Raw genomic sequence first — 27,072 nt, 5'->3', positions numbered from 1 at the left:
TCAATGAAGCAATTTTTATTTCCATACTGTATAATGAATAGCTTTCATTACTGAAAGAAAATGATACAAATTCAACAAAGCTTATACATTGGTAGTGAAGTATCCTTCAAGTTTCACTGCAATATACCCTCTAAGTGGATTTGACTAAAGAGTCAAACTGCATTTTGCATCTAAAAACTGTAGTAAAAAGGAATTTTTCTTGCTAAAATTATTACCATAATTAAGGATGAAAATTATTACCATTATAGGAAGGCAATAGTCATTAAATAAATTAAAATCATATTTGAACTTTTTCCATATACATATATAATATATATTTAAAATTGCCATTGACTGTACAAGTATTAAACATTTACAGCAACTGTGGAAAGCTGAAGGGAAGGACTGGTTTTTAGAAAGCAAGGATCATTTTATCACTTATAAACTACATTAAAATACAACTCAGGGGAAAAAAGAGCTATACAGAAAAGTCCAGCTTACCCAAGATTTCTTATTTAATCTGTTCTTTAGTCTTACATATCAGGTGTGCATAGCTATTTCCTAACCCAACTTTGATTCAATAAGAAGTCAATGCCCAGACATTAGTTACTTGTTAGCATAGAGAAAAGTGAAAGCAGAAAGGCTAAACTGAAAGACTAAACTGAATGAATTATACAAACATTTTTAATAAATCAGACTCTTAGCAGTATTACTCACATTTGATTGCCTATGAATATATTAAATGGGCAACAAGTATTTTATTCAGAAATATTAAGGTAAAAAATCTTAACATATAAATGTTCATCAGTTAATATATAGCAAAGGGAATGTAAAAATTTATCTGGAATATTGTAGTCCTGAGATCTGAGGAATCCAATCTTCCACTTTAAGTTCTACAACCCCAAATCCTGTAAATTGTGTATTATTTACACAGGTTACAACAAAGTATTTAAAAAATATTCTATTGACATTGGCAGTCCCTTAATTTGAATTCAAGAGAACAGTTATTGAAAAAAAGAATTCTTTTTATCAAATAAAAAAAACAGCCGGGCATGGTGGCAGGCACCTGTAATCCCAGCTACTCAGGAGGCTGAGGCAGGAGAACCGCTTGAACCTGGGAGGCGGAGATTGCAATGGGCTGAGATCGTGCCACTGCGCTCCAGCCTGGGTGACAAGAGCGAAACTCCATTAAAAAAAAAAAAAAAGAATTCTTTTTTTCAGTAACTGACTCTGTGTGTGTGTGTGTGTGTGTGTGTGTGTGTGTGTGTGTGCACGCTGCATCTGGAAATAGGGGTAGAGAGATTACTTGTGGGAGAAGAGAGAGAGAGTATTATGCATGATTTAGCAAATGGCGTTTATAATTGTAGCTTCTCTTCTCATGAGTGCCAGTTTAATAATTTAATATCAGGAGATTTCTAAACTTCTATGTAGGAATTATACAGAAACTAGTACCTAACACATTGTAAAACAGGCACGCATTCAATTTTCTAACTATTATTAGTAAATCTGTATTAATTAAAATAGTAATACATTTACTTCAATTTCTACTACTGAAAGATAATCTTGCTTTATTCTTTGGGAATAAAACTATTCCAATTTATGCCATAATACATCCTCAATTCAGTGATAAAATGATAGTTACAAAGCACCCAGAAAAACTACTGGTTAAAACCTATTTTCATTGCTAAGAGATTACCCAAGTTCTTTCATTGTGTTGTAATTTTATATCAATTGCTACTTAAAATATAATCTTAACTAGTTGGTACCTGTAAATTTTATTATGTAGTGGGTTTTTGGCCATTGTGGGGTGCAATATGTAATAAGTAGGCATTGATTCAAATTAAGAAAGCTAACAAACAGGCATCTGGTTATAAAAAGGCTAAGAAGTGATACTGGGAATTGCCAGGAGTTTTGGTTGTTACATCTGTAGAAAAAAAACTAAATTTAGAATTTCACCAAATCTACCAATGAAAACGTTTTCTTTATTGAAAAACAGTGTGAACAGGATGGTGGCCACACTCTGGCCCACTTCTATCATACACTTTTATTTTCAAATGTTTGAGAACATGTATTAAAAAGTAATTTTATCCTCCATCTCACTTTGAGTCTTCAATGTTATGCTACTGTAAGAAAAAAAATGAACTAGAAGCAAGCATGGTAACTTAGGCACCAAAACTTCACTCATTTTTTTTTTTAGAACTGGTGTGTCTCACTCACAGAATTAACACACACCCACACCAACATTTGTGTACCCCAAGGTGTCAAAGAGCTTCTTTTCATGGGTTCTTCTTTTAATGGGTTTTCAACAAAATACCACTTAAACCAAAGCAAATGCTGTAGTAATTTACTAACAGCGAAGTATAGGATGTTCTTGCATTTAGTTTATTAAAAGAGGGACTTACAGTGTTTTTATATCGATCACTATCATTTCCTTCAAGGAAGATGGGTATGAAATAGCTGGAATTATAAACTTAACCCTTCCAGCTCATGACCAGCCTCTTCATTTTACCAGTGAGGACACTAAAGACACACAGGTAACACAGTGCCTTTCACAAAATAGATGCTCAAAACATTATTTATTAAATAACTGAACCATCATAATTAGCTACAGGCAGAGACAGAACAAACTCCATGTCTTCTGATACTGCACAGCCTCCAAAATGGCTGAGATATTTCTATCAGGGAAGACTGAACTAAAATGAGGATTAACCACAGATTAACACCAACAATGATCTATGGCCTGAATATATTTCCATCACACAAATAAATACAGTGAGAAGAAGGATTTTGAAATAATTTTCAAGAGTAAAGGTATAAGAGGACACATATATGTATGTGACACATAGAAATGGAAAACAAAGTCAAACAAGTGTCTATATTTGATTCCCATACCTGGTGAATAATGTTTAGTAAGCTTTGCTAAATTGTAGATTTCATGACTGAGCCAAATACCCTGATCTATGTGAAAAAGTGCCTGACTTAGAAGTGACTGAAGGATGATATTCAATATTTGGTTATAGTTAAATTGATCATTTAAGAAAATCTTCAATATTCCATCAGTTTTTGGGCCTCAACATCTATCAATAACTTCATAGTAAGTAAAGGCATATCAGGAGAATTAAAAAGTTAATGGCTTTAGGAAGGATTTTTAAATTCAATTTAGAATAAATAAAAGCATTTGTGAAAAAGAAGTACAATAGAGGAATTATACTTGTGTTTTCAAAAACTGGGTTGCTGATTCCCTTCTCTGGTAGGAAATGAAATGAAAACAACTGTATTTGCAATTAAATAGCTGGGTCAAGTGGTAACTCTCTGTATATGCTCTGGAATTATTCTATCATATTTGGCAAAGTTCTCATAACTGAATGGTGTTTGCCAAAATATAAAATTAAAAAAATAAAGAATCCTGTGTAAACTAAATTGTAAAACCATATTAAGCAAACCATCCTACAGAGGGCACAGGCACCTGGTACATGTACGCACATACATAGATACTAACGCTCAGCACAACTTTCCATTACACTTCCACAATGACTTGTGGAGGAAAAACAAGGGTAAACAAGAGTCTCAACAACGTAAGAAAAACATCAGAGTTGATTATTCAGCACTTTCTCAGGAATCTAAGGCAATAAGCCTAATTCGAAACATGAAATTGTTCTCTATTTCCCATTAGTCATTAAATGAGATAAATGACAAGCTATTGCTGCTTCTCCATTCTGTTTTCAAAGAACATTACAAAAATAAACCAGTGTGTTCTCTAACAGTTCTAAAAACAGTTGGATAAGTTGTTGTGTTTGATTACAAAAAGAGAAATAGATGTCCATATTTACTAAAATCTCACTTTAAGTTACATTCAGAAACAAATACAGTCCTTTTCCTTGGTGGAAATCTTCAATCTATTTGCTCATTCTCTTCTGACTATAGAAATAATCTTTTGAAACAAAATGCATTGGCAGTGCAAAAAAAAAAAAAAAAAAGGAAGAAGTCCATAAAAATAAACTAATGATTGAATTAAGCATTCAAATGAGTTCTTTGCCAGGTTATCTGCAAGCGCAAGATTCTACTGTCATGTTAGGATATACTTTAAGCACTACATTCTTGTTTTCATCAAAGAATAAAATACTGAGCGACGACATCTTTTCTGGTACACAGCAAGGCTCAGGAATCCCAGGAACGACCCCCACAGCTCTCACTATACTCTGGATGGTAGCATGATTTGATGGCTTCAAAGACTAGAAAAAGAAATGAAAGAAGAACACACATGTTAGGTGGAACTGCCTTTCCACTCCTCAGTCCTCATTATGCAAAATGCTTATCTAAAGAATTTGTTTCAACAATTTAATAAAACCTCTGGCATAATTACACATTAAGCCCAATCTCTTATCCCACCACTACCAAAATGGTTATTATTTATTAAGTGCCTGCTGCATTCCAGGCATGTTATATGTAGTATCTCTAATTCTTACAACAAAGCTAACATTTCTTACATCTTACAAAGGCACAAAAAGCTTAAACGACATATCTAAGGTCAAATAACTTGTAAATGGTAGAGGATTTAAACCCAGTTATCTCAGCAAGAATCATTTAATTACAAACAACTTAATCGCCAAACATGGAATTAATACATTCTACGATGTTTTCTATAACAAGATTGCAACAAAAAATGATTTGTTATTGACCTTATATTAATCAAAATCCTAACAAGCACTCTATTTAACAGAGATACATTATTGCCACTGCTATAGTGATATTTAGGCACTGTTGTTAAATAAAACCAAGCAAGTGAGAGGTGTATTGATTTATCTACTTGATTTAAGAGTTGCCAAGATGGATTGGATGGTGACTATTCCACTATGTAATTATTCAGCTCTCCTTAGAAACACAAACTGGGGGTAAGAAGACCACACCATTGGCCACTGGGGGTCACTGTTGCTCCACTGGTTTAGAATTAAGCATGGTGGAGTTGTGTTCCAGGAGTGGGCCATGTCCTCTGGGAATTCCCTCTGGTAATTATGAGGGCCTAAAGTTATCCCATGGATACCAGAATTTTCACCAAAGAAGCCTGAGTAAGAATCTTTTCATGAGAAAATGTCAAATGGTACCACTAAATCCATGTGAAGCATGTGGTTTCATTTAGAGAACCCCATACAGCTCTGCTCTAGCTAAAAGTACTAAAGAACAGTCATTTTGCAAGTCCAGAATGTTAGGTATTGCCGGAGTGGTAAGAAGAACTTCCTAAGAGATGCCCCACTGTGCGACACCTGTTTTTCGCGATGCCTCTTTTAGGCAGGTGAAAGTAGTTTTGTTTTAAACACATTGAGAAAAAGAAATTTGGTAACTTGCCAGAGACTAATTCAGGAGTAGGATTTCGACCAAAACTTTCGCTTTTTAATTTCAGGACTTTGAGCAATGTTTCTCATGGCTCAGAGGAACCCCTGCCCCAATGAATTGGTATTTTAATTTCAAACTCCTAAAACTCCCAGCATGGGAAACTGGAACAAGTTAAAACTTCAAGGGTATATACAAACCAAGGGAGAAGCAAATAACAGAAAGCAGGCATACTCTTTAAAAAAAAAAAAAAAAGAAATAAAAAGAAAGAAAAGAAAAAAGGATTCTTTTTGGCAGAGAAAGGTTAAATCTCATCCGATCTTTTAATATCAATGAAATAAAATCCATACATCAGACTTCAACTTTATTGTGATTAGGCAGAAGTAACTAAATAATTAGACTTAATGATGGGCAACCATTCTTACTTTTTTTAAACTAGAGATTTTCAGTATATGTTAAAAAGACTGGTTAACTTTGAATTAATTAGCTTTAATTCATTGCAAAGGAAGTTATTCCTTCCTTAAGGAAAGGAAGTCCACGCTGTTTTATTTTGCACACTGTATGCCCTGCATCACCAATAATATCTGTGTAACTTACATAAACTGCAATCAGTATTGTACAACAAATGTCAGTAGCCATTGCTTGTTATTGCTATTGGTAATTTCTAAAGAAAGCTTTTGTAGTCATCCACTTTTCTCTACTGATTTGAAGTTATTTTTATGACTCAATCATCTAAACAGCTTGTCATAAAGCAAAAATAATTTTTAAACCAGATTTTCCAAAATTATTCTGCTATTTTAATGTTTAATGACTCCTATAATATTTGAATTTTATACAAAGTGGATCAACTTAATTAGATGAGACCTTGGGTGCTAAATTCTGCTGTGCATTTCTGTTCCTGAGAGCCTAGTACAATCTAGGTATGGAATAAATGCTTACTAAATGGATGAAATACTTAAAAGAAACAGCATACCCTCCATTTTATCCATTTCTGTGGAAATAATTCCTATCAACAAAAATACAAGTTTCTGTGCAAATGACCTGGTGTAGATATGGAAAATATTCATGGGTGTTTCCTAGGAAAATTCCTGTCTTTTTTTTTTTTTAAAGCTTCAACTAACAAACGATAGATTCAGAAACTATGAGTATATGAGTAGTCTCTAGTGGGCTCACTGGAATTTGGACAGACGCCCCTGATTCTGCATTGGTGTATCTTATCAGGAACTTCTCAGATTACTAGGGAGTTTTCCCCTGCTTTTTTTTCTCACTATGAAACCCTCTGATCAACCTGCCATTACCAGAAATAATTATGTCGTGCACAAAAGATCCATGTGGTAATTTGCTGGTGTAAAGCATATTGCCAGTCTGGAATTTCTGTTTGTTTCTGAGTTCAGGTCATGTTTCTCATGACTCTTTACTAAACAAGTTAAAAAATTAAGAAATATATCAATTACTAATGCATATCTGTGCTATTTCCCTTACCATCTCTTTCTAATGAGGGTGAAGCATGACTTCAACAGCAGTTAGGTAATTTTTTGCTTAAGTAACTCAGCACATCAAGATTTAATGTTTTTGGAGTTCATTTTTATGACCAGAGATTATAATTGGAAGATTCAGGAAATTAATTGAGGTCGTATCATTTTGAACTCATTAAATGTGAATTTCTTCTTTGTATGGAATACTTGGTTCAAAGTGTTTAGATTCTTTGCTGCCTAATTCTATGTGTTTGCTATTTCTAGCTTTTGCACAATTCCTTGAAAACAAAAAAGGCAAAACCAATTTCTCTTGGATCTTTGTCATTGACAACAGCTCAATCACTTTCATCTGAAATTTCTGTTTTCCATCTCTTCTAAGGCGATGAGGAGAGGCAAGGGTACAGAACTTAGCGCTAACTGTATGGGTATTTTTCATCTCATGGCAGAATTCCAAGAATCTCTCTCTGGGGGAACAGATTGGCTGTAAGGGCTAGAAATCAGAAAAATCCAAACTGCCGTGTCTGTGAATGAAATCTACAATGGTCAGGCCTGCACCTGCCAAGCTGTGTATGATGTCCTCGAGTTGAATTTGATTACAAATGCATTAGCAGGGGAGAGCATGTCATCAGCTAAGAGCCTTCATTCCTGACCTGGGCCATGGAGTTTTACTCCACAATTCTTCCAGTCCAGCCCACATGGGTGTGATAGCCCAGAAACTATCTAATTGGAATCAGTGAAAGGGCAAAGCCTGGAATTTGGGAAAGGCAGAAAGAACACAGCTGTTCTGAATTAGAAAACAGGTTGTCAATTTTTGCAGACAAAAAGCCCCACCATATAGAACAGTCTTTGGCTCAGGAGGCTAAAAGAAAGGAGGGCCAACAAAACAGTCTAGCCTGGGGGAACTTTCTCTGGGGCAAAAACTATATCTAAAGTCTGAAATGTCTTTGGCACCTCAGTTATTCTACATATTTTGTACTGATCTGACCAGTGGCCTTGATCCTCCTCTGTTCCTTAGACTATATTTTTATTTACAAAGTTCACTCTGGTTGCAGTATTGGACACTGTGCTGATAACAGGGGTGCTTATTAATTACCCCTAATGCAGCAGCTTCATTTGGCTTCATGTTTCCCATCTTTTTGGTCACTGTACCACTTGAAAGACACAAATATGGAAGGCTTAAAGGGAACCACTAGAAAGCTTTAAAAGTTAAACAGATCCACACAAGGTGATGAGAGATTGAGAACTCTATGTAACAGCCAAACTTCCACTCTCAACTTGGCAAAAGGAAATCTGAATCTCAGAGAGAAAGCTCCACACTTATCCCTGTTATGTCTCCCTGGAGTTCTGATGCCATTCCAAGTTTTGACAAATATTATGATGAGTTCAGTTGCTGCGACTGATGCTCTCCTGATTCTCTTACTCTCCAAAGAAACCTCCCTGGAAGAGCTCACGGGCGGTTGAACCCACAGGGAGAAACTATTTTCAGCTTTGTGATGTTTGAAACGGGACTAGAAACACTTAGAAAACATTTTCCTGCCTTACAACTTTTATTCTCTTGATCTCGTTTCCTATGTAGTCTTTCTTTAGAGTCCTACATTTGCCTTTCTTTCTCCTCAGTCTCAGAAATGGCCGTGAATAATAACATCAATAACAGGTATTTATTGAGAACCTACTATGTGCAAGGTGCTCCACTGTCTCATTTTTCCACTGTTTTTGCTATATAGAAACTACTATTTTTATTATTTACTATTTGACCCATTTCAGACTGTAAAAATAACTTGTAGAGAGTCTGAGTAACTTCTCCAAAGAGTTATAGCAGGTAAGTGGTAGAATCAAGATTCAAGCTAGAAGGATTTGACTCTCATTTTTGCTACTCAAAGTGCAATTTGTGGATCAGCAGCGTCTGCATCACCTAGGAACTTGTTAGATATGCAGAATCTTAGGCTCTACTATACCCACTAGAGCAGAACCTACGTATTAACTAAATCCAGGGCAATTTGCCAGGACATTAAGCTTTAAGACGCCCTGCTATGACCAAGCATGTACATTTAATTATTCTCCTGCACTAACATACTTCTCTCCTTAAATTTATTTCTGCTATTTTTATCTTATTCCTCATCAATTCTTAAATTATTATTCTTGAGATCACTGAGAACCACGATGGAGCTCTTCTGAAGTAACAGCAAGTTTCTGAACAGTAAAAGCAAGTAGAACCAACAAATGAGAGGGACAAATTGGAAGTAATTGTGGTGGGGTGGATACCAAATCAATTCTCCAGAGCTAGGGGTTCAAAAGCAAACCAACAGAGTATCGCTGCATTATCATGGCTTCCTGAGTCCTGAAGATTGTAGTCAGGAGAAAAGGGAAAAACTCCTTCCCCAGGCTACCCAGAAGATACTACTCTTTATAAGTGAGAGGGATTATTTGGAAAACTTCAATACCCAACTAACGTCAGTCATCCTGGGTTTAAAGACAGATTTTTAAACCATTCTTGCCTCTCAATGCCACAAGGCAAGCCACACTGTAACATAAAGGCTCATCGCTGCCTGTTACATTTGTCATCTTTGTTGTGTGTGTGTTTTTAAATGTTATCTCAGTTGAACAAGTTTTGTTTGATCAGCAAAATATCCTCTATGAATATTTAGACAAGATAAGGCTCTTCATATAGTTGCAAGTGTATAGAATTCATACTTTGTGTTTGGGTTTATGAAACATAAAGTGATCAAAAATCCTTGGGAAAGAAAGGGTCTTAGAGAAGTATTATAACAAGAAAACAAAATTTCAATCAAGTTTATGGCCCTGAAAAGGCTAACCCAGCCTTGTGCTGTCAGCCCTTTGCTTTTTTTTTTTTTTTTCCTCTTCAGAGTCAGGGTCTCGTCTCACTCTGTCACCCAGGCTGGAGTGCAGTAGTGCAATCAGAGCTTACTCCAACTCTTAGACTCAAGTGATCCTCCTGCCTCAGCCTCCAGAGTATCTGGAACTACAGGGGCATGCCCCTGTGCCGGACTAAAGCCCTTTGGATTTATGTGTTTGTTATGCTTGGCATCCCAGTGATGAACATGGGATCCCAATAGAACATGAAAATGCTATTTTAGAGATGCATAAGCAGAAGTTGGTCATTTGTTGAGACAAAGGATTTTTTTCTTCATTATCATACAATAGTAAAAATTGACTCATTTCAAATTTTGAAAAAAAAACTGTATTCTTCCTCTAAATTCTGTTCCTTCAGCTACCTTGTTTTTAGTATAACAGAATATAAACTGCTACATGCTGAGAATGGAAGTGCACCAATAAGCTTAACTGAAGGCTAAAGAGTGCCACTATATTTTACTATAGAGGGTACTACTTAAACTTTAAATTCAAAGAGAACAGTCACTTGAACTTGCTGTGCAAGTTGGAGGTGGGGGTTGGAGAGAGTTCTGCAAATATATTTGTCAGGAGACTGAGAACTGATATGATAAAGTACAGACCTTATGGATTTTCGAAGAGACACAGGTAAGCTCTGACAGGTTGAAATTAGTCTTGGCAAAAGTTTACAGAGTCATCATATCCTATTTTGCTTTCCTTTTCTGATGTTTAGCAGTAAAGCAAATGAAATAAGCATGTGGTGGATTTCATGAGGCCAGTTTACCTGAGTCAGTCCTGATCCTGACCTCTGTTGGGACAACTTAGCTCACAAGAGGGTGTTTATTAAAACATGTTCTGCCTTAGTGCATCAATTCCATCAGCTCTTCTCTGTGCTCCTATGATATTCACTTATTCCTTGAATATTCTTCCAAGATCAGCCTTCTATGATTTGGGGCTTGCTTACATGAACAGGTGCAGGTTCACATGTAACCATGTGGCTGAATATGCACCGTGTTGAAAAGCAACACAGAAAGTATGTTTTACACATACGTTTTCTTCTCATATCCTTCTTTATACCAATATTGACTTCATATTACTTTAACAACTATTAAAGAAAAACCAAGAATAACCATATTACCTATTATACTTTAGAATGTAGTAAATAAGGGTCCCGATGGATTTTGCAAATGGAAACACAAACACTTACACAAGCCCCCTATATGCACACTCAACTTAGTCAATGTGCCTTTCTACCAATGGAAATAGGAAGTAAGTACAGGACAGAGAACAATGGCTACCTTTGGCATGGGGAACTGGCATGCTCCAGAGCAATAATAGGCATCGAAGGACTTGGGGGAGATAATCCATTCACTCCAGCCAATATCTGCAAAGTCTACTTTAAGGTATCTCCTGGCGCAATTCCGAGGTTCAATCCATTGCTTTCTCCTTGCCTTTTTCAGGGTCTGCTCATCAAACTGGAGTGTCTGGCTCTTCTGGTGAGGTCCCTTTCTCTGTTTCTTTTTATTCTTACTCTTTTCAGGGGGCTGAGTCTGAAGGGTCTTGTAAGGCTTTCTCTCTTCCCACACCTCATCCTTTTTATACTGGTATTCTGCCCCAGGAAGCTCGTTGTTCTGCAGAGGCAGCAAGACCCCAGTAGAGCGCTTCTTCCTCCGTTCAATGGAAAGGGCAGCTCTGATGTGGCTATCCCATTTGGGAACAGTTTCAGTGGGAAAATTCTGGTGTCCCTGTAAGCTTGATACCACACTTTCTGGCTCAGAAATGGCAGCATCATTGGCATATATCAAGATATAAGGCTCCGGAAAAGGTAACATCCTCTTTGGCAGCTGGTGTCCCTTGGAGGTAATGTTAAATCCTATGAGGAACTCTTCATTTTCTTTGGCCTTCCTCAAGAATTGAGTGATATCTTTAGACAGCCAGGACATGATATCTCGATGAGATTTGGCCATATCCACTGACAGATGGCCAAGGAGTTGACTTCGGTTTCTGTTGAATTTGAGGATCCATGCAGAAAGATCAATCTGAATGTGTTTCCTCGGAGCATGATGGGAGCATCCTCCAGACACTGGACAACTCAGGCTGCTGTTTCCTAGCTCTCCAATATAGAAATATAGTGTGGCAGACAAAATGTTTTCAGACTTGGTTAGTGATGTCAGATTGAAGATATACAGTCCTTTTCTTTCAAGAGTTTCTAGGAAGGAAAAAGAAAGAGAGTAAACAGGACAGTAAACAAGACCATTACTTTACTATATGACAATTAACTCAAAATGAATCAGAAACCTAAATATAAGAACTAAACCCATGAAATTGTTGGAAAGAAACCTAGGGGTAAATCTTCATGACTCTGAATTTGGCAATGGTTTCTTAGATATGACATCAAAAGTGTAAGCAATAAAAGAAAAAGTAGATACATCAATAAAATAGGTACATTTATAAAATAAACTGGACTTCACTAAAATTAAAAACTTTTGTGTATCAAAAGACATTATCAGGAAAGTGAAAAGACAACCTCCATAATAAGAGAAAATAATTGCAAATCACACATTTGATAAATCTGGTATCCAGAACATATAAATAACAGTTACAACTCAACGACAAACAGACCTAGAAACCAAATAAAAATGGGAAAATGTCTTGAATAGACATTTCTTCAAAGAAGATATATAAATGGCCAAGAATCACAAGAAAAGATACTCAACAGCATTAGTCATCAGGGAAACACAATCAAAATCACAGTGAAGTACTACTTGACACACACTAGGATGACTATAACAAATAAACAAAAAACCCCAAAAGGTTACTGAAAAGGTGGAGAAATTGGAACACTCTCAAATTGCTGGTGGGAATGCAAAACGGTTCACTGGCTGTGGAATATTCGTTGGCAGTTCCTCAAAAAGTTAAACACAGAATTATTATGATTGCACAATTGCTGTCCTATGTATACACCCCAAAGAATTGAAACAAGCACTCAAATAGCTACACGGTTATAGCAGCACTAGTCACAATAGCCAAAAGTTAGAACGACTCAAATGACTACCAATGGATGAATGGATAAAGAAATTGTGGTATATCCATACAATAAAATATTATTCTGCCATGAAAGAGAATGAAGTACTGACACATGCTACAATGTGGATGAACCTTGAAAAAATTATGCTAAATGGCAGCAAGAAATGGAAGATCACATATTGTTTGATTCTATTTATATGGAATATCCAGAATAGTAAAATCCATAGAGACAGAATCAGATTGGTGTTTGCCAGAAGCTAAAGGGAGGGGCTAATGAGAAGAAACTCCTTAATGGTTACAGGGTTTTACTTTAAAATTGTGGAAATATTTTGGAATTATATAGACTTGGTGATAGCACAACATGAGGGTATTAACTCTCATTATATTGTTTACTTAAAATTAGTTAAATTTATACTATGTGAATTTCACCTCAATTAAAACAAAACAAAACAATTATGTAGTCTCTTGTTTTTGAGAGTTCCTGGAAGTGGAATAAAAAGAGAGTAATAAACAGGAATAATTTTAAAAGACAGAAAAACGTTAGCAAGAATCAGCCATTTTAATTAATTTGCTCTTTCCTTTACTGAAGCACCATAAATGTGTGAAAATTTTAACACAGAAGTAAACTTAAAGGGGTGAAAGCTCAGAGGTATGGAAGACTACCAAGACTTATTCCTACAAATTTGGCAAAGTATTGTAATAGCTTTTTATCTGAGGCATGTATAGCCTACGGGCTACAAACACAGGGTTTGGAATTACACTCACCTTGATTCGAGTACTCACTCAGCCACTTATTAACTTCACAACATTACACAAGTTAATGTTCTCATTCGCAAAATGAGACAATATCTACCTCCCATGTCATGAGAATTAAATGAGACATGTATAAAGCAGTCCATAAAGTGTCTGTGGAAGTGTTTCTTAAATATCAATTATTATTGTTATTAGTTCTGGTATTAACAGTCTTACAGGGATTAAATCTTCTACCTACTTCAAAAAATGTAGGATGAGGTCAGGTGCAGTGGCTCACACCTGTTATGCCAGCACTTTTGGAGGCTGAGTCAGGTGGATCATTTGAGGTCAGGAGTTCGAGACCAGCCTGGTCAACATGGTAAAACCCTGTCTCTACTAGAAATACAAAAATTAGCAGGGTGGTAGTGGCACACACCTGTAACCCCAGCTACTCTGAGGCTGAAGCAGGAGAATTGCTTGAGTCTGGGAGGTGGAGGTTGCGGTGAGCTGAGATCATGCCACTGCACACCAGCCTAGGCAACAGAGTGAGATGCTGTCTCAGAAAAAAAGGGATACTGCAAAAATGTCTAAAAAGAAAAAAAAAAGAATGCTGTTGTGGAGCTTGTTTGAAGTTTATGACATTCCATAAATTTCAGAGTTAATTTTCTATATAGTGCAACAAAAATGATTAAAATTGTTCACCCATACTTCCAATTCTTCAAATCCAGAAATGAGAGAGAAGAAGAGAATGACAGCTTTATTAATAAGGGCATAATTTGATTCCTTCCCTTTAGCTCATAAAACTAGATCCACAAGACTGAGGTTAGAACTCAGGAATCTCCCATCCTGGGATCAGTCACCAGAGCCTAAGCCCTTCTCCATGCACTTGTTCCATATACATATTTGTTTCAGAAACACACACGCAATCGTGAAATTATGTTCTTGATCAAAAACATGTTTCAGTAAAAACAAAACGTTTTTATAAAGATGTGGAAACTTAAAATGAGTTCATTGAGTCCCCAAGCACAAGGGAGGTGCAATGGGAAACATATTTTATTCATTTTTAACATTGTGTGAAGGAAAAGGAGGGAACTGCCATTGGTGCACATTTGTATAATCCATGACACCAGGATAATATTTTACAGACCTTTATAACAAAGCCATGGCATCACGACTTTTCAGAGACTTGAGCCTTAATTCATACCAGTCACCGGAGCATATACTTTTACCCAAATTTCGTGTAGCAGATAGAAGTTTAAAGTGGAAGGAAGAGAAGCCACTCTGTTCCAAGTATGTGGCAATCCAATGGTTGCCAAACAAACATGCTGCCAGGGAATAAATGATCTCCAAGGGATATGGGCGGCAGTACCTTAATGGGTAAGCCAATCCTGCCCCTTGTCCCACATTTTGCTTAAAAATATTTTCTTCTTTCAAACGTGTTTCCTTCTAGTCGCCTTGTGACCTGCTGTTAATCAGCTTCTACCTCTGTGTCTAATGTACAACATCATCTTGTAAAAGTCTCAGAATCTGTCATACTGCCTCTTCCAATGGCTCTCATTTTAAACCAGTGCTTTATTATGAAATCAAAGCCCATTGGCCCAGTTGCAATTTCACTATACCCAATAGCGGCCCTCAGGCAAATAACCTAAGCTCTTTAAGTTTTGGTGTGCTATCTATAAAGTGGGTCTAGTAGTAACAACTATAGAGTTGTTGTGAGGATTAATTGAGAGAAGGCACATAAAACACATAGAAAATATTCAAAAAATATTAGCTAACTAGAACTGTGGTGTCCAGTATGACAGTATGTAGCCACTTACATTCAAATTGAGATGTGCTGTAAGTGTAAAATACACACTGAATTTTGAAGACTTAGTAAGAAAATGAACATAAGATATCATAGCAATACATTTTATATTAAGTCAGCCTGTGTTAAAGTGACTTTATTTAACCATATTGCATTAAATATATTACTAAAATTAATCTCACCTGTTGCTTTTCACACTTTGAATTGTGGCTACTAAAATTTTTAAATTATATATGTGATTAACATTTGTGGCTCCCATTAAATCTCTATTGGATGGTCATGGTCTAGGATAATCACTAGTTTTGTAGTCAAAATGAAAAGGAAAAAAAAGAAAAAGACTGTGCCATGATGATAATATAAGTAGCTATGCCATAATGATAATACAAGCTGCTGAAGGTGTTAACTATGCTTGGAACAGAATTGGGAGCCATTAACTTTACCCAGGTAGAGGCAAAGAAACACACAGGTAAGAAGTAAGCTTTGGATCAGACTTTTAAACATGAAGGAAGAAGGAAATTTTGGCGAGGGGATGGAAGGAACACATTCTAGCAGTATGCAATGCTGTATATCTGGAAGTTTTTGCAAAAGAAATGTTGCCAATGTTTTAAATAGAAAATAAAAATACTTACAACTAACCTAGTTATTGAAGTTCTAGTAGTTCTATAGAACTGAAGTTCTAGCAAATGTCTAAGCCATCCAAGTTGAGCAAGGAATGGCCAATTTGAGGCCTAACCAAAGGTGTTATGTTATGCCCAACACCTGATGTGTTTGCTCTTGTCATTTCCACCTAGGCTAGGGATCTCTGCCTGTTCTAGATTATTTCCCTTCTGGGCTAAAAAAGAAAACCAAGAAGCAAAACAATAAGCTAGAATTGTCAGCCATTTCACAAAGCATTCATAGAAAAGACTTTGACTTTTCTAACCCATACTTTATTTTTGCCTTCTCTGATTCTAAAACATTTTATTTTTGTGTAAGTTAATGATCTTCTCTCCAAACCAACTCAACAAATAGTTACTGAACATTTACGATGTACAAAAAAAAAATAGTAATAAGCGAGCAGCATGGGGTCAAGTGAATGAATATAGAGAAGTAAATAAGAATGAGGTAAATGCCTTCCTGCAAAGAGCAGTGCATGATAATATCTACTCAATTACTTTCATGCTCTTTTACTTTTTAGATTTTATATTACATTTTAAGGTGAGTAACTTTCCATACTTACGAACAGAAGATTTGCATTGTCTCTCTCTTCCTCATGAGTTGTAGCACAGCTTTATCTATGCACACATATATCTATGTTTGAATATCAGTAAATAAAAATATCTTAATATTCACCTTTTCTATTCTTCTGAAATATTCAGATACTTATCTATTGGGAATGATTGAATCAAAAACCTGAAGTGTACTTCCTGATTAATAAGAGCAAAATGATATAATAAGGATACAAAAATAAGGGTGGATTTTTTCAGGCTACAAAAAATACTTATGCGTTTTTAGGCTGTGAATAGTATTCGGTACTAGAAAATATTAATTGTATGCTACACTGATCATCTAAATGTATCTGGAATTGCATGCCTAATTTTTGTGCTCTCATTCTAACCAGTTTATTAATTCAGGAGAAAACAACTTGGAAAGAAACCCAGATGATGAGGGGTCTGGAAACTATCTCATAAATTTTAGTTGAATCAATAAGAAACCATGACGTGGAGGGAGAAAAAAATGTTTAGCAATGACATGAGAATTATTTTCCAATATTTGAGGGAGTGTGGAGAGATCAGGGTTTTTCTTTCCAGTGTCAAAGATGAGAATGAAGTCTAACAGTGATAGTCAAATGGAGGCCAAATCCAAGCCAATCATGACTTTCAAACTGTTTTACTTAGTGAGACTCATCTGTGGGACTGGGACAACTGGAGATAAGTCAAGACTATTACAGGAGGATGTTTTTATGGTAGGGTAGAGTGTGAAAGGTGAACGAGAGAACCTCTCATCCCTTGCAAGTAACTATAACCGGCTTTGTTTTCTACTTTCCCCAAATAAATATTTTGATGCCAAAATGTGACTACCAATAGGTGGTGCTATTTTCTTACTGTTTGCTGGCACTGGCACATGGGAATATACTTACTGCAGTCTAGTTAGGGTTTACCATTAGCATTATAATCTTATATTTTGGATTTTCTAGAGTTTTAACACCTAAGTATTGAAAAGGAGGTTGGAAGTCAGACGAGTTTCTGAACAAGCCATATTCTCTTTTACACACTTGTTGGGACTTTTCACCTGTTGCTCCTTCTCTCTGCAATGTCTCTACCCACCGTTTTTCTCCTTGATAATCCAGATTTGTTTTTTAAGGCAAGGCAGAGATACTATTCCTGGATGCAAACTTGTCATGACAACCCATTTCCTTGGCTAGGACCCTGCCTCTATTACCATTTTCATTACACCTTTGCTCCTTCTTAAGGCCATAAGTTTCTTAAAGACAAGGCTCTAAATTATATCAGACTCTTCAGCCTCCAACACAGGGCTTAACTCTAAAGCTTTTTTTATATGAATGAGCAAATTTAGTTCAACCTACTCATTAGAGAAATGCAAACATGAAAGACCCTAGGAGTTAGCCAGCTAGCTAGCAATTGACTTTGGAGAGGAAGCCAGATAGGCTTTTTAAAAGGAGTTTGATTATTAAATAAAGGCAGAAGATTTATTTCTGTTTTTATCTAAAAACAAAGCACTTGCACCTGAGGAAACCAAGGACTCATTTTGGAAAGTTGGGTTCTGACTTTGGGACTTAAGGCCAGCCATGCTATTGCAACAATTCAGTGCCTCTCCAGGAGTAGCTGAGCCTGTGTCCAGGGAGTGGTAAGGGGAAGTTCACCTTTGTGCTGGCCCACACAGAACGTTTTCAAAGGGAATTAGAACACACAATGGAAAGCTTTCTATGTAAAGTCTGATTTTAAAACAAATAGACTAAATGAAATCTTGATGATTAGCTAAATCCCCAGGAAGCAGGGAAAACATTTTAGTCATACAGAAAATATGTAACTAAGAACAACCACCTCCCCAACCTCCCCCTGCCCCAACTTCTTTCTTCAAACAAAGTACAGCTGGTAGAAATGCCAGGGGTGCCTAGGACAGGGACACATCCACCCTCAGTCGCTGGCTGAATATTTGCTGCGGATTACTTAGTCAAGATTGAAGTGTCCCTGTGCTGCCTTTAACTTTCAGGCACGGGTGAAAGGAAGAATTTCTACAGAGAACACAAAGTCACAGAATTGTGTTTCTTCTGCACAGTCTCAGTCAAACGACTGTGCTTTACGGGATCTCAAAACAACCATTCTCTATGTCCAAAGTAAAAGCATTAAAGATGATATGATGTATGTTTTTCTAGAATAGTAAAATGTTCACTAATCAGTTTATCTACTCCTAGCCTATGCCCAAAGGCATTCCTAGACTGTGAGCGCCCAGAGGGCAGACCTATGTTCTACAGATATTTGAATTCCTAGTATTTCACACAGCCTAGAGCACTTAAATCCCAAAAGGTATTTGTTCAGTGTGTTAAATGAACAACTCTGTAAACTTAACAGATTTAAAAGTGTTTCCTACTTAACACCAAAGAGTAAAAACTTTCAAGTAATTTCAAGTTCCCAAAGTCAGCAAGAGCCCTTCTTGGGTATAAATATCATGATATTTCCTTTCAGTTCATTAGAAAATAAGAATTATTATAATTATTGTATATGAAGTAGAATAGTATTGCCATTTAATATATAAATGATAAAATGCCCCATAAGAAATTCCTTCAAGGTAAGTTTATTTTTAAAGGATATTTGCCTAGCTGATAGCCTTTGAACTGTCTCATCTTTTCTCCTGAATATCTAATTCAACTCAACTGAAGTATTTAGTGAGTGTCAACTACATGGCAAACTGTGCTAGGTCCTCAGAACACACAGATGAAATGAGAGACTCTATGTCCTCCAGGGACTTGCTTTGTAGCCCCCTGCTCATACCATATTTTTCTTCTAGCAAATTTATTAGATCATAAACTCTCTGCAGTCATGAGTGAAGGGTAAGCAGTCTTGATTAACTTATTTCGAAGACTTCTTTATGGCAAAAGCATTGTAATATGTTTTTAAATGTTTATATTTATTTTTAAATATATACCTTCTAAGGTATATATTTCTAAGGTATATATTTTAAAAAGTTTACCATTATATAAGTCAATAAATCATTTGTCTATGGATAGGCCCACTAAAAGGGCCAGATGAGATCAGGAATAACATGATAATCAATTCTAGATTTCAAAAGGCTGGTTTTGATATAAAATACTCAAAACTCTAGGGACAGAAGCTTAGAGCAGTGTTTCTCAAATATGGATCAGAATCTTGTGGATGGCTTTTTAAAACACATATTTCTGAGCTCCCCCACCAGAGTTTGATTCAGTGGGTCTAGTACGGGCTGGAGAACTTTCTATCAAGGTTCTAAGTAATACTGATGTGGCTAGTCCATGAACCATACTTTGAGAACAACTAACTTCAAGAAATCTCTCTAAAAAAGCATAACCCTACACCCGTCAGCCACCACGGTCAGGACAGAAAAAAGTACATTTGTTGAATATAGGTTTGGGATATCATAGATTGCACAGATGATTACCAACCATTTTTACATCATCACCCAAGTGTTTTCTGTGCTACAGACAAGTGCATATTATCAACATTTGAGATATGTTTAACCCTTTGTGGAAAGCCAGAGGGAAACAATCTCAAAATATTAAGAATATTAGAATACCTAATTTATATAGAACTTCTAAACTTTTAAAGCATCTTTACATTCACTTTGTCAATTGAGTTTCACCATCTTTCTGTGAGACAGGCACAGGAGGTATAATTTAACCCATTTGATAGATGAAGAAACCGAGAATAACAATATTAGGTGACTTTACTTATTATCAGTTTAGCCAACAATGGAAATTGGATCTCCTAACTCTTAGCTTTAGGTAATAGAAAAAACAAAACACTAATAATCTTTTCTTTACTTGAAAACCATTTCACTTAACACCAAGTACAGCAGTTACCCTTAATTCAGTCTTTAGATTAATTTCATGCAATTAAAGAAAAAAGTTTTTAAAGGAAAAGAAAATAAAAGTATGTTGGACAGTTGCTTTAACTGTAAAATGAGGGGGCTAAACAAAGAACCTTGTACTTCTAAATTTATTGAATGTAATTATTTTATAAAAGAGATATTTGACAGTACCTTAGTAAAGTAAAACTATCTGAAGCCAGTAATAAAGTGAGATCATTTTGCACACACACCTACATTCATGGTATGCCCAAATACAATCAAGGTACTGCATTTACCATGGTTCTACCGCCATGAAAAGATGGCTTTTAAAGAAATACAGATCATTGAAAGAGTCAATAAAACCACTGTGGTCATTTGATTCTATGATCTACATGCTGATGTTTTAGATGAACAAAGAGAAATTCATGCCTTTAAAGTATTATCCCTTAAAATATGTGTTATCCAGGAGTACTACTGTATATGCCATTATGCTAAGACACAACCACTGCTAACATGTAGATAGACTAGTAATTTTATTGACTGTTACATATATTCCATATATGAATGCTTTTTGGTTACATTTCATCTTTTACTACTGCCAAAAGTAGATATGATACTGGCATACCTGTGTTACTTGATTAATATAAAGTCAATATTTCTATTAGAAATTCTATTTTCATGGATTCATAACATAATCATAAAAATTTACTCAACTGAATCATGCCATAGAGAAGTTTGAGTTAAGATTGTTTGTGATACCAAATGTTTTTCCACTACTACCCCCAAAATAAAGGCATTAAGACACTAACTGATTATTAGTATATACAAATTTAGCATAAGGGAGAATCATGAAAATCTGGGGAGACATGTTCTGTTATTGAAGCACAAAAATCCTGACTAGCCAATAGAAAATATATAACAAGTTGCTCAAGCATTTTTATAAGTTTTTTGATAGGTGTGATTTCTTTTATTATGCCTATTAAACAAACACTGGGGATTTATAATATAAGGAATTTGATTGACATCTTGAGTAAACGTGTCTTTCATCAAGGTAGTAGTGGTGATAAAACATTAATAAAGTGATACATATGATCGTTAGTGAATTTTCCCACAAATAAGCTAGCGTTTCTTTTTAAAGCATAATACCTGTGTGAAACAATGAATATTACTCTTATAGATGAGAACAATGAAGGAAAATTCACAAAGATACAGGAAAAAATAAAATTTAATGAGAGAAGAATTCTAAAATTACATTCAGAGGCGTTTATAACATAAAAGCAGGAAGATGGTACAATGCCAATTGAACCCAAGTCCAAAAAGCAATAATAAAGGTAAACATACTGCGATAGGTACTGCATGGGAAATGAGAAATGAGACAGTGTTCAGTTGAACCACTGTTTTCCCAACTAGACATCTTAGAAAGACATTTCTGTAAAATGCTTTCTCCAGGAGAAAGTATTCCCCTTTTATGGGGACTCATTAGCATTTAAAGGCCTTGAAAGGCCCCACAGCAAAGAAAATTGATCACATTTTCCAAGTTTGACTATGCAGCCCAATTTTATATAATACCTGTTAACATCTTGCAAAGACCTGTTTTTGTGAAATTTTCTCCTAGAAAATTAGATTTGACCATTAAAAATAATAGGTTTTGAGATGAGCTCAGTATGTTTGAAAAATTGTCTGGCAAATACATCATGGTACTTGTTTCTGCTTCCATTAAAGGAAGGAATTGTTATCTCGAATGTTTCTTCCAAATATAAAACTATATGATACAAAAATGCTTAAAAGAAGATTTGATATTCATATCCCTATTACATTTTTAGAAAAATCTGAACTCATTCAATCATGTGCTTACGAACTTCCACTACTTAAGTAAAATGTACGTACCCCTTCTAATTCGTTCTGAATTATGTATATATTTCTAGTGTGCAAATATTCCTTGAGTGAATTATTTGCTTAGGAGATGTTTTCTTCATTGACCCTCATGGTCTCTTGGTCTCTTCAAGTGTTTCTAGCTAAACAACAAAGTTAAATTTAAATTTTTAAATGTAATTCATTCCCTTTCTTCTTTCCATTAGCATGAATAATCAAGAATTCATGGCATTATGATTTTTTTAAATGTCAGAGATTATAAAGCTGTCTTGTTTGTTACAGCAAAAACTTCATTAAAGGCTATCATGTATTCAGAGTAGTGTATAATTTAAAGCAGCTGCACACCCAGCTCCTCTTCCCTAGATGTACTATTGTCCTTTAAATGAAAACATCAGATTATCTAAGTACTTTTAAATTTCAAGTCTAGTTTCTAGGTGCCAGGCACTTCAAGGTAATTATGTTTTAATAGTTTTATAGTCCCTCAGCATCAAACCCATCACAAATGATGTTTTCCTGCTGGTTCCATATATTTTGAAGGAATGGCTCCCATTGGAATCATCGTTCAACACTTAATTATATACTATATTTGCCAAAGCCTTATATTTTAACCTTATACTTCAGAAACATTTCAATATTATAATTACTTGTGTTAAAAGTACTTTGGTCATAGGAGGAAAGAATCTCCTCTTCCTCATTGCAGGAAAATATTCACTTGTGGGGCTGGATTGCCTCAGTTGTTTTTTTAAATCTATGAAGTATGTGAGATTTTTTTAAAGGTGACAAATACTCACTAAAATGTGCTATTTTTGTACATGCATGTCATAAATAGTGATAGTTTCCAAATAACACGTGTGCCTTAATTGTTTTTCCTAAAGAGATTACATTTGCCATTAAGAAAAGTAAGATTAAGTGACTATGGGAATCACGAGAAAGTGATGATCCTAAAGTATCTTAAAAGTTCAAGACAGAAGAAAACTTCATGTAAAATACTCTTCTTTATCATATAGCAGCCAGAGACAACTTAAACCAAAATCAAAATAAATGCTAATTTCATATCCTTCTGTCTTCCTTCACATGGTGTGTTTTTATGAAGCTGAACTTCTCCGTCATTAATACGTTTTGTAAATTACCTTTTGCAAAGGGAAAGATAAAACCTGTCTTTATGTAAACCCTTCCACATCACAAAAAAACTTACAAGCACTCCAAACTTACGGTTTTGGCACACCAACTACATAGCATTCACGAAGGAGAAAAGGGGTTAGCAGAAAGTGTATTTAGGATGGATGCCACCCACCATCAAGTAATGGTTTAAGTAGAAAGTAATCAGAGGGAGACCACAGCAGCTAAATTTCAACCAAAGATATTCTAGGTTTAGAACAATAAACAATTTTAATCAGGTATGTTCTAAGGAACAAATAGGACTCTAAAGCTGTAACTCAGCCTGAATAAGCACTCAGAGGCTGCCGGATCAGCAGCTACCCCATACACAACACACCACCTGATCTTCCATTAAAATTTCTAACGTCTTCAGTACAGAGAAACCCATATGTTCTAAAACTTAAACTCTCTGGACTGGAAAACATATCTACTATATTAATTTAGACAGCATCTTTCACCTACAAGGGAACATATGTCATGAGGTGAAAGGGTGTTATGGAAATGCTGATATGGATGAAGAGAGAGGGACACACATGAAAACCTTAGCACCTTCCTGCAGTCCTGCCTTATTAGAGCCAGAACTGCCTTATAATAGTCTTTTTAGTGTGTTAGTAACTAAACACTCTTGGAAGGGGTCCAACACGAACCACCTCTCCAGGAGTCTCAATGAGGTAACATGACACTTAAGCTTCCACAAAAACCAGTGTCTACATTTGATGAATAAGTCATTAAGACAGTCTCTAGGATGCTAAAGGGATTACTTTTCTTATCATGGCACACAGTCTTGTATATATGCATCAAGTTGCAACTCATCATTTCAAGGGAATGTCTGGCCTCCATATCAGAGTTTATTATTTGATGCTATGAGACTACAGTGAGGCTGATAAGGGACACTCTGGAATTATATTGCAAGGAATGAGTTGGAGCCAAAAAGAATATGGTACCTGAGTTATTAAAATCTTTATCCATGGTTAACTTAGCCTAAAACAAATAAAAGCTGTACAATATGTGAATGAAACAAACTTGAATTCTACCTCCAAACCATGTAGTTCATACTATAAATGAAACTTTTTAATACAAAAAAAAGTTGTTTTTTTATCTTAGTGGCCTCACTTATTCCCTAGCAGTATAACCAAGAAAACAAATATCAAGATGAGAGTGATTTGAGTACCTTCATTTTTGCCACCTGCCTAGCTCACCCAACTTCCTTTCAATCTTTGCAACTCTCACATGAGTTCTTCACTGAGTTATGCCCCTAGAGTTGCACTAAAGTAAACAGAGTGTTCACTGGTGTAGTCAGCTGTCAGGACAGCCTCCTCCAATGGCTGGGATACTGTAGATAACACAGAGCAAGTTTCTTTTTCCTTACTGGTGGCCATCTCCTCACAGATCATGCTCATGATTTTAAGAAAGTAAAATCTGGTTCAGTTCAGTCTCTAGCTAAATACTTCTGCATTAGGAAGCATACTTCACATCTATTGTAAATGTCATCATGCCTATAAGCTCTAGAATATATTTACACAGACAATGCAGAGCTTTCCTTGATGAATGCTTTAGTTTTCCCTTTTTCCAGGAGTCCTACATATCAGACTTTTGGGAGATTTCTTTCTAGTGATTCTGACAGTATTGATTGAGGCATGGCCTCAGTTTCTTGAAGATTCTTGGCTATTGTTCAACAGTTCACTGAAAATAGGCTTTGCAGTTACATTTCCCCTTATCATGAATGTAGTGAACAAAAAAGCCTGGTGAATCCTCAAAGCATAAAAACAGAGTTAGTGTCCAGGAAGCTTTCCCTCAAGCTGTTAGCACAAGGGAGGGAAGCTGTTAGCATAAGTTATTCCCTTCACCACAGGGGCTAGGAGAAACCTTGTTAAGCCATGAATTTCAGTCCAAAGTGATCTGTGCTGAAAAATGGGATGAGCAGATTTTCTTGGGCAGATTCCAAGAGGTGTTTACATCCAGGGTTGCTCCCTCCCCTTGTCTCCCAGCTCCTCCCAGGATGGATGGTACAATCCCTATTTACCCAGATGCGTTTTAAATAATCGAAACACCCAAGCACCTGTTTCCTTCCTTCCTTCTTTCCTTCCTTCCTTCCTTCCTTCCTTCCTTCCTTCCTTCCTTCCTTCCTTCCTTCCTTCCCTCCTTCCTTCCTTCCCTCCTTCCTTCTTCCTCTCTTTCTTTCTTTCCTTTCTTTCTTTTCTTTCTTTCCTTTCTTTCTTTGCCACTAAGGAACTATCAAGTACAGTGTCAAATATAGTACAGTAACACAAAGGGCGCGAATTTACAGCGGGTGCAAGATCTGGAGAAGCGACTATTTAAAAGGAGAGGGGAAGGCGTCTTATTCAAGTGTAATTTCTCTCTTGGGCCCTGGCATTGGCATAAAATGGCATCTGCCTCTTAGTAAACATGGCTAAAGCCCAGTCCAAAGGAATTTCCGCTGGCCGATTTAGAAATCAACAGAATAAGTTACCCTAGAGGTGCTCCAGTCACTCAGGGCAGGAGGCCTCACAGGCATGGGGTGTCACCCCTTCCCCTTTTCCACGAAGTTCCTCCAGCCTACCCCCTCCACTGCTCCGCGCCCTTCATTCTCTGTATTTCCCCCTCTCACTTTGGATTTGAAAACTGGGCTTACAGGAGATGCAGCTGGTGACACGCGGGGTGTGACTGGAAGGAGGAATCCAGAGGGCAGCTGCGGAGGGTGGAGAAAGGTCCCTGGGCAGCGCCACCAAGCAAGAGGCAGACAAGGAAGCTGTGGGGGGTCCTGGGAGAAAGCTGGGGCGGGACCGCGGGAAGGGGTCTCACCTCGCTCACTCACCTGCTGCCGCCGCCCGAAAGCTGCGAACCGTGTTGCCTTCACGCAGGGACTGAGGGCGCCAGGGCTTCGAGCCTCCCTCCAGGGAGCCAGGTGTCCGCGCCGCCTGGACCGTGCTGTACCTGTCATAGAGCCGCAGCATGTGTTCAGAGACCTTGTCTTGCGGCTGCAGCTCGGCGTCCGGGCCACCACCTGCCGTGCGGTCACCTGGCACAGCTCTGCGGAGCTCCCGCAAAGGTAGCTTCGGTCTCTCTCCCTGCGCTAGGCTCACGCAGAAGCAGCCCAGCCACAGAAAGAGCAGCCTGCTCGCCCCAGCCGTGGCCATGGCGAGATACCCGCGCGGCGCGTCGGCTCCCGGCGTAGCTGCGGGACACTCCGAAGGCGCAAGGAGCCGGCGGCGGAGCCGAGGGTTGAACTCCAAACCAGCTAGGGCGAGGGCGCACGGAGCCGGGGACACGGCCGGGTGCAGCGAGACAGCGGCCAGTCCCACTTGCTGCGCGGACCCAGCGCAGCCTGACAGGTGGGCTCTTCCCCAGCAGCCGCGCGGACCTCACCGGCGCAGGGCGCTGCGGGCGCCGTCTCCACTCCAACGCTGAGAAAGAGCTGTAGATCGCGGCGTGTGTGGCCCGGGTGTTTTCAAGATCTGTCTGTACCTTCCCTCCTCGCTTTATTTTTGGGAACACCCGGCCAAACTGGCCGCGCTAGGGACTAGGACTAGCTCTGCTTTGGGCGCCAGGTCGGAGCCGGGGCTGTGCGCAGCGGTCGGGAGGGCGCTCGATTGCCTTTTCCAGGGATTGGAGCAGCTGCGGCGCCGCTGGTCCGAGTTTTTTAGTGTACACTTGTGTGTGTGTGTGTGTGTGTGTGTGTGTGTGTGTGTGTGTGTGTGTGTGTGTGTGTGTGTGTGAGAGAGAGAGAGAGAGAGAGAGAGAGAGAGAGAGAGAGAGAGAGAGCGCTTAGTTCTTTCGCTCTCTAGCTGATCTGTAGAGTCCTCAGCC

General features: G+C 37.3%; 1 protein-coding gene across 1 annotated transcript; it reads right to left on the bottom strand.

Annotated features, from left to right (window-relative positions):
• BMP3 (bone morphogenetic protein 3) lies at positions 1 to 27,072 on the bottom strand. The gene is made up of 3 exons (XM_050790152.1): positions 26,081 to 27,072; positions 10,928 to 11,838; positions 1 to 4,211 (listed from the first exon to the last, which is right to left on the bottom strand). The coding sequence occupies exons 1-3, from the start codon at positions 26,400 to 26,402 to the stop codon at positions 4,020 to 4,022; spliced, it is 1,425 nt and encodes a 474-aa protein (XP_050646109.1). The 5' UTR covers positions 26,403 to 27,072; the 3' UTR covers positions 1 to 4,019.

This window comes from Macaca thibetana, chromosome 5 (assembly GCF_024542745.1).
Source record: "Macaca thibetana thibetana isolate TM-01 chromosome 5, ASM2454274v1, whole genome shotgun sequence".
In the NCBI taxonomy this organism is placed as follows: domain Eukaryota; kingdom Metazoa; phylum Chordata; class Mammalia; order Primates; family Cercopithecidae; genus Macaca; species Macaca thibetana.
The sequence above is the reverse complement of the archived record's forward strand: the minus strand, read 5'-3'. Positions and strand labels throughout refer to the sequence as shown.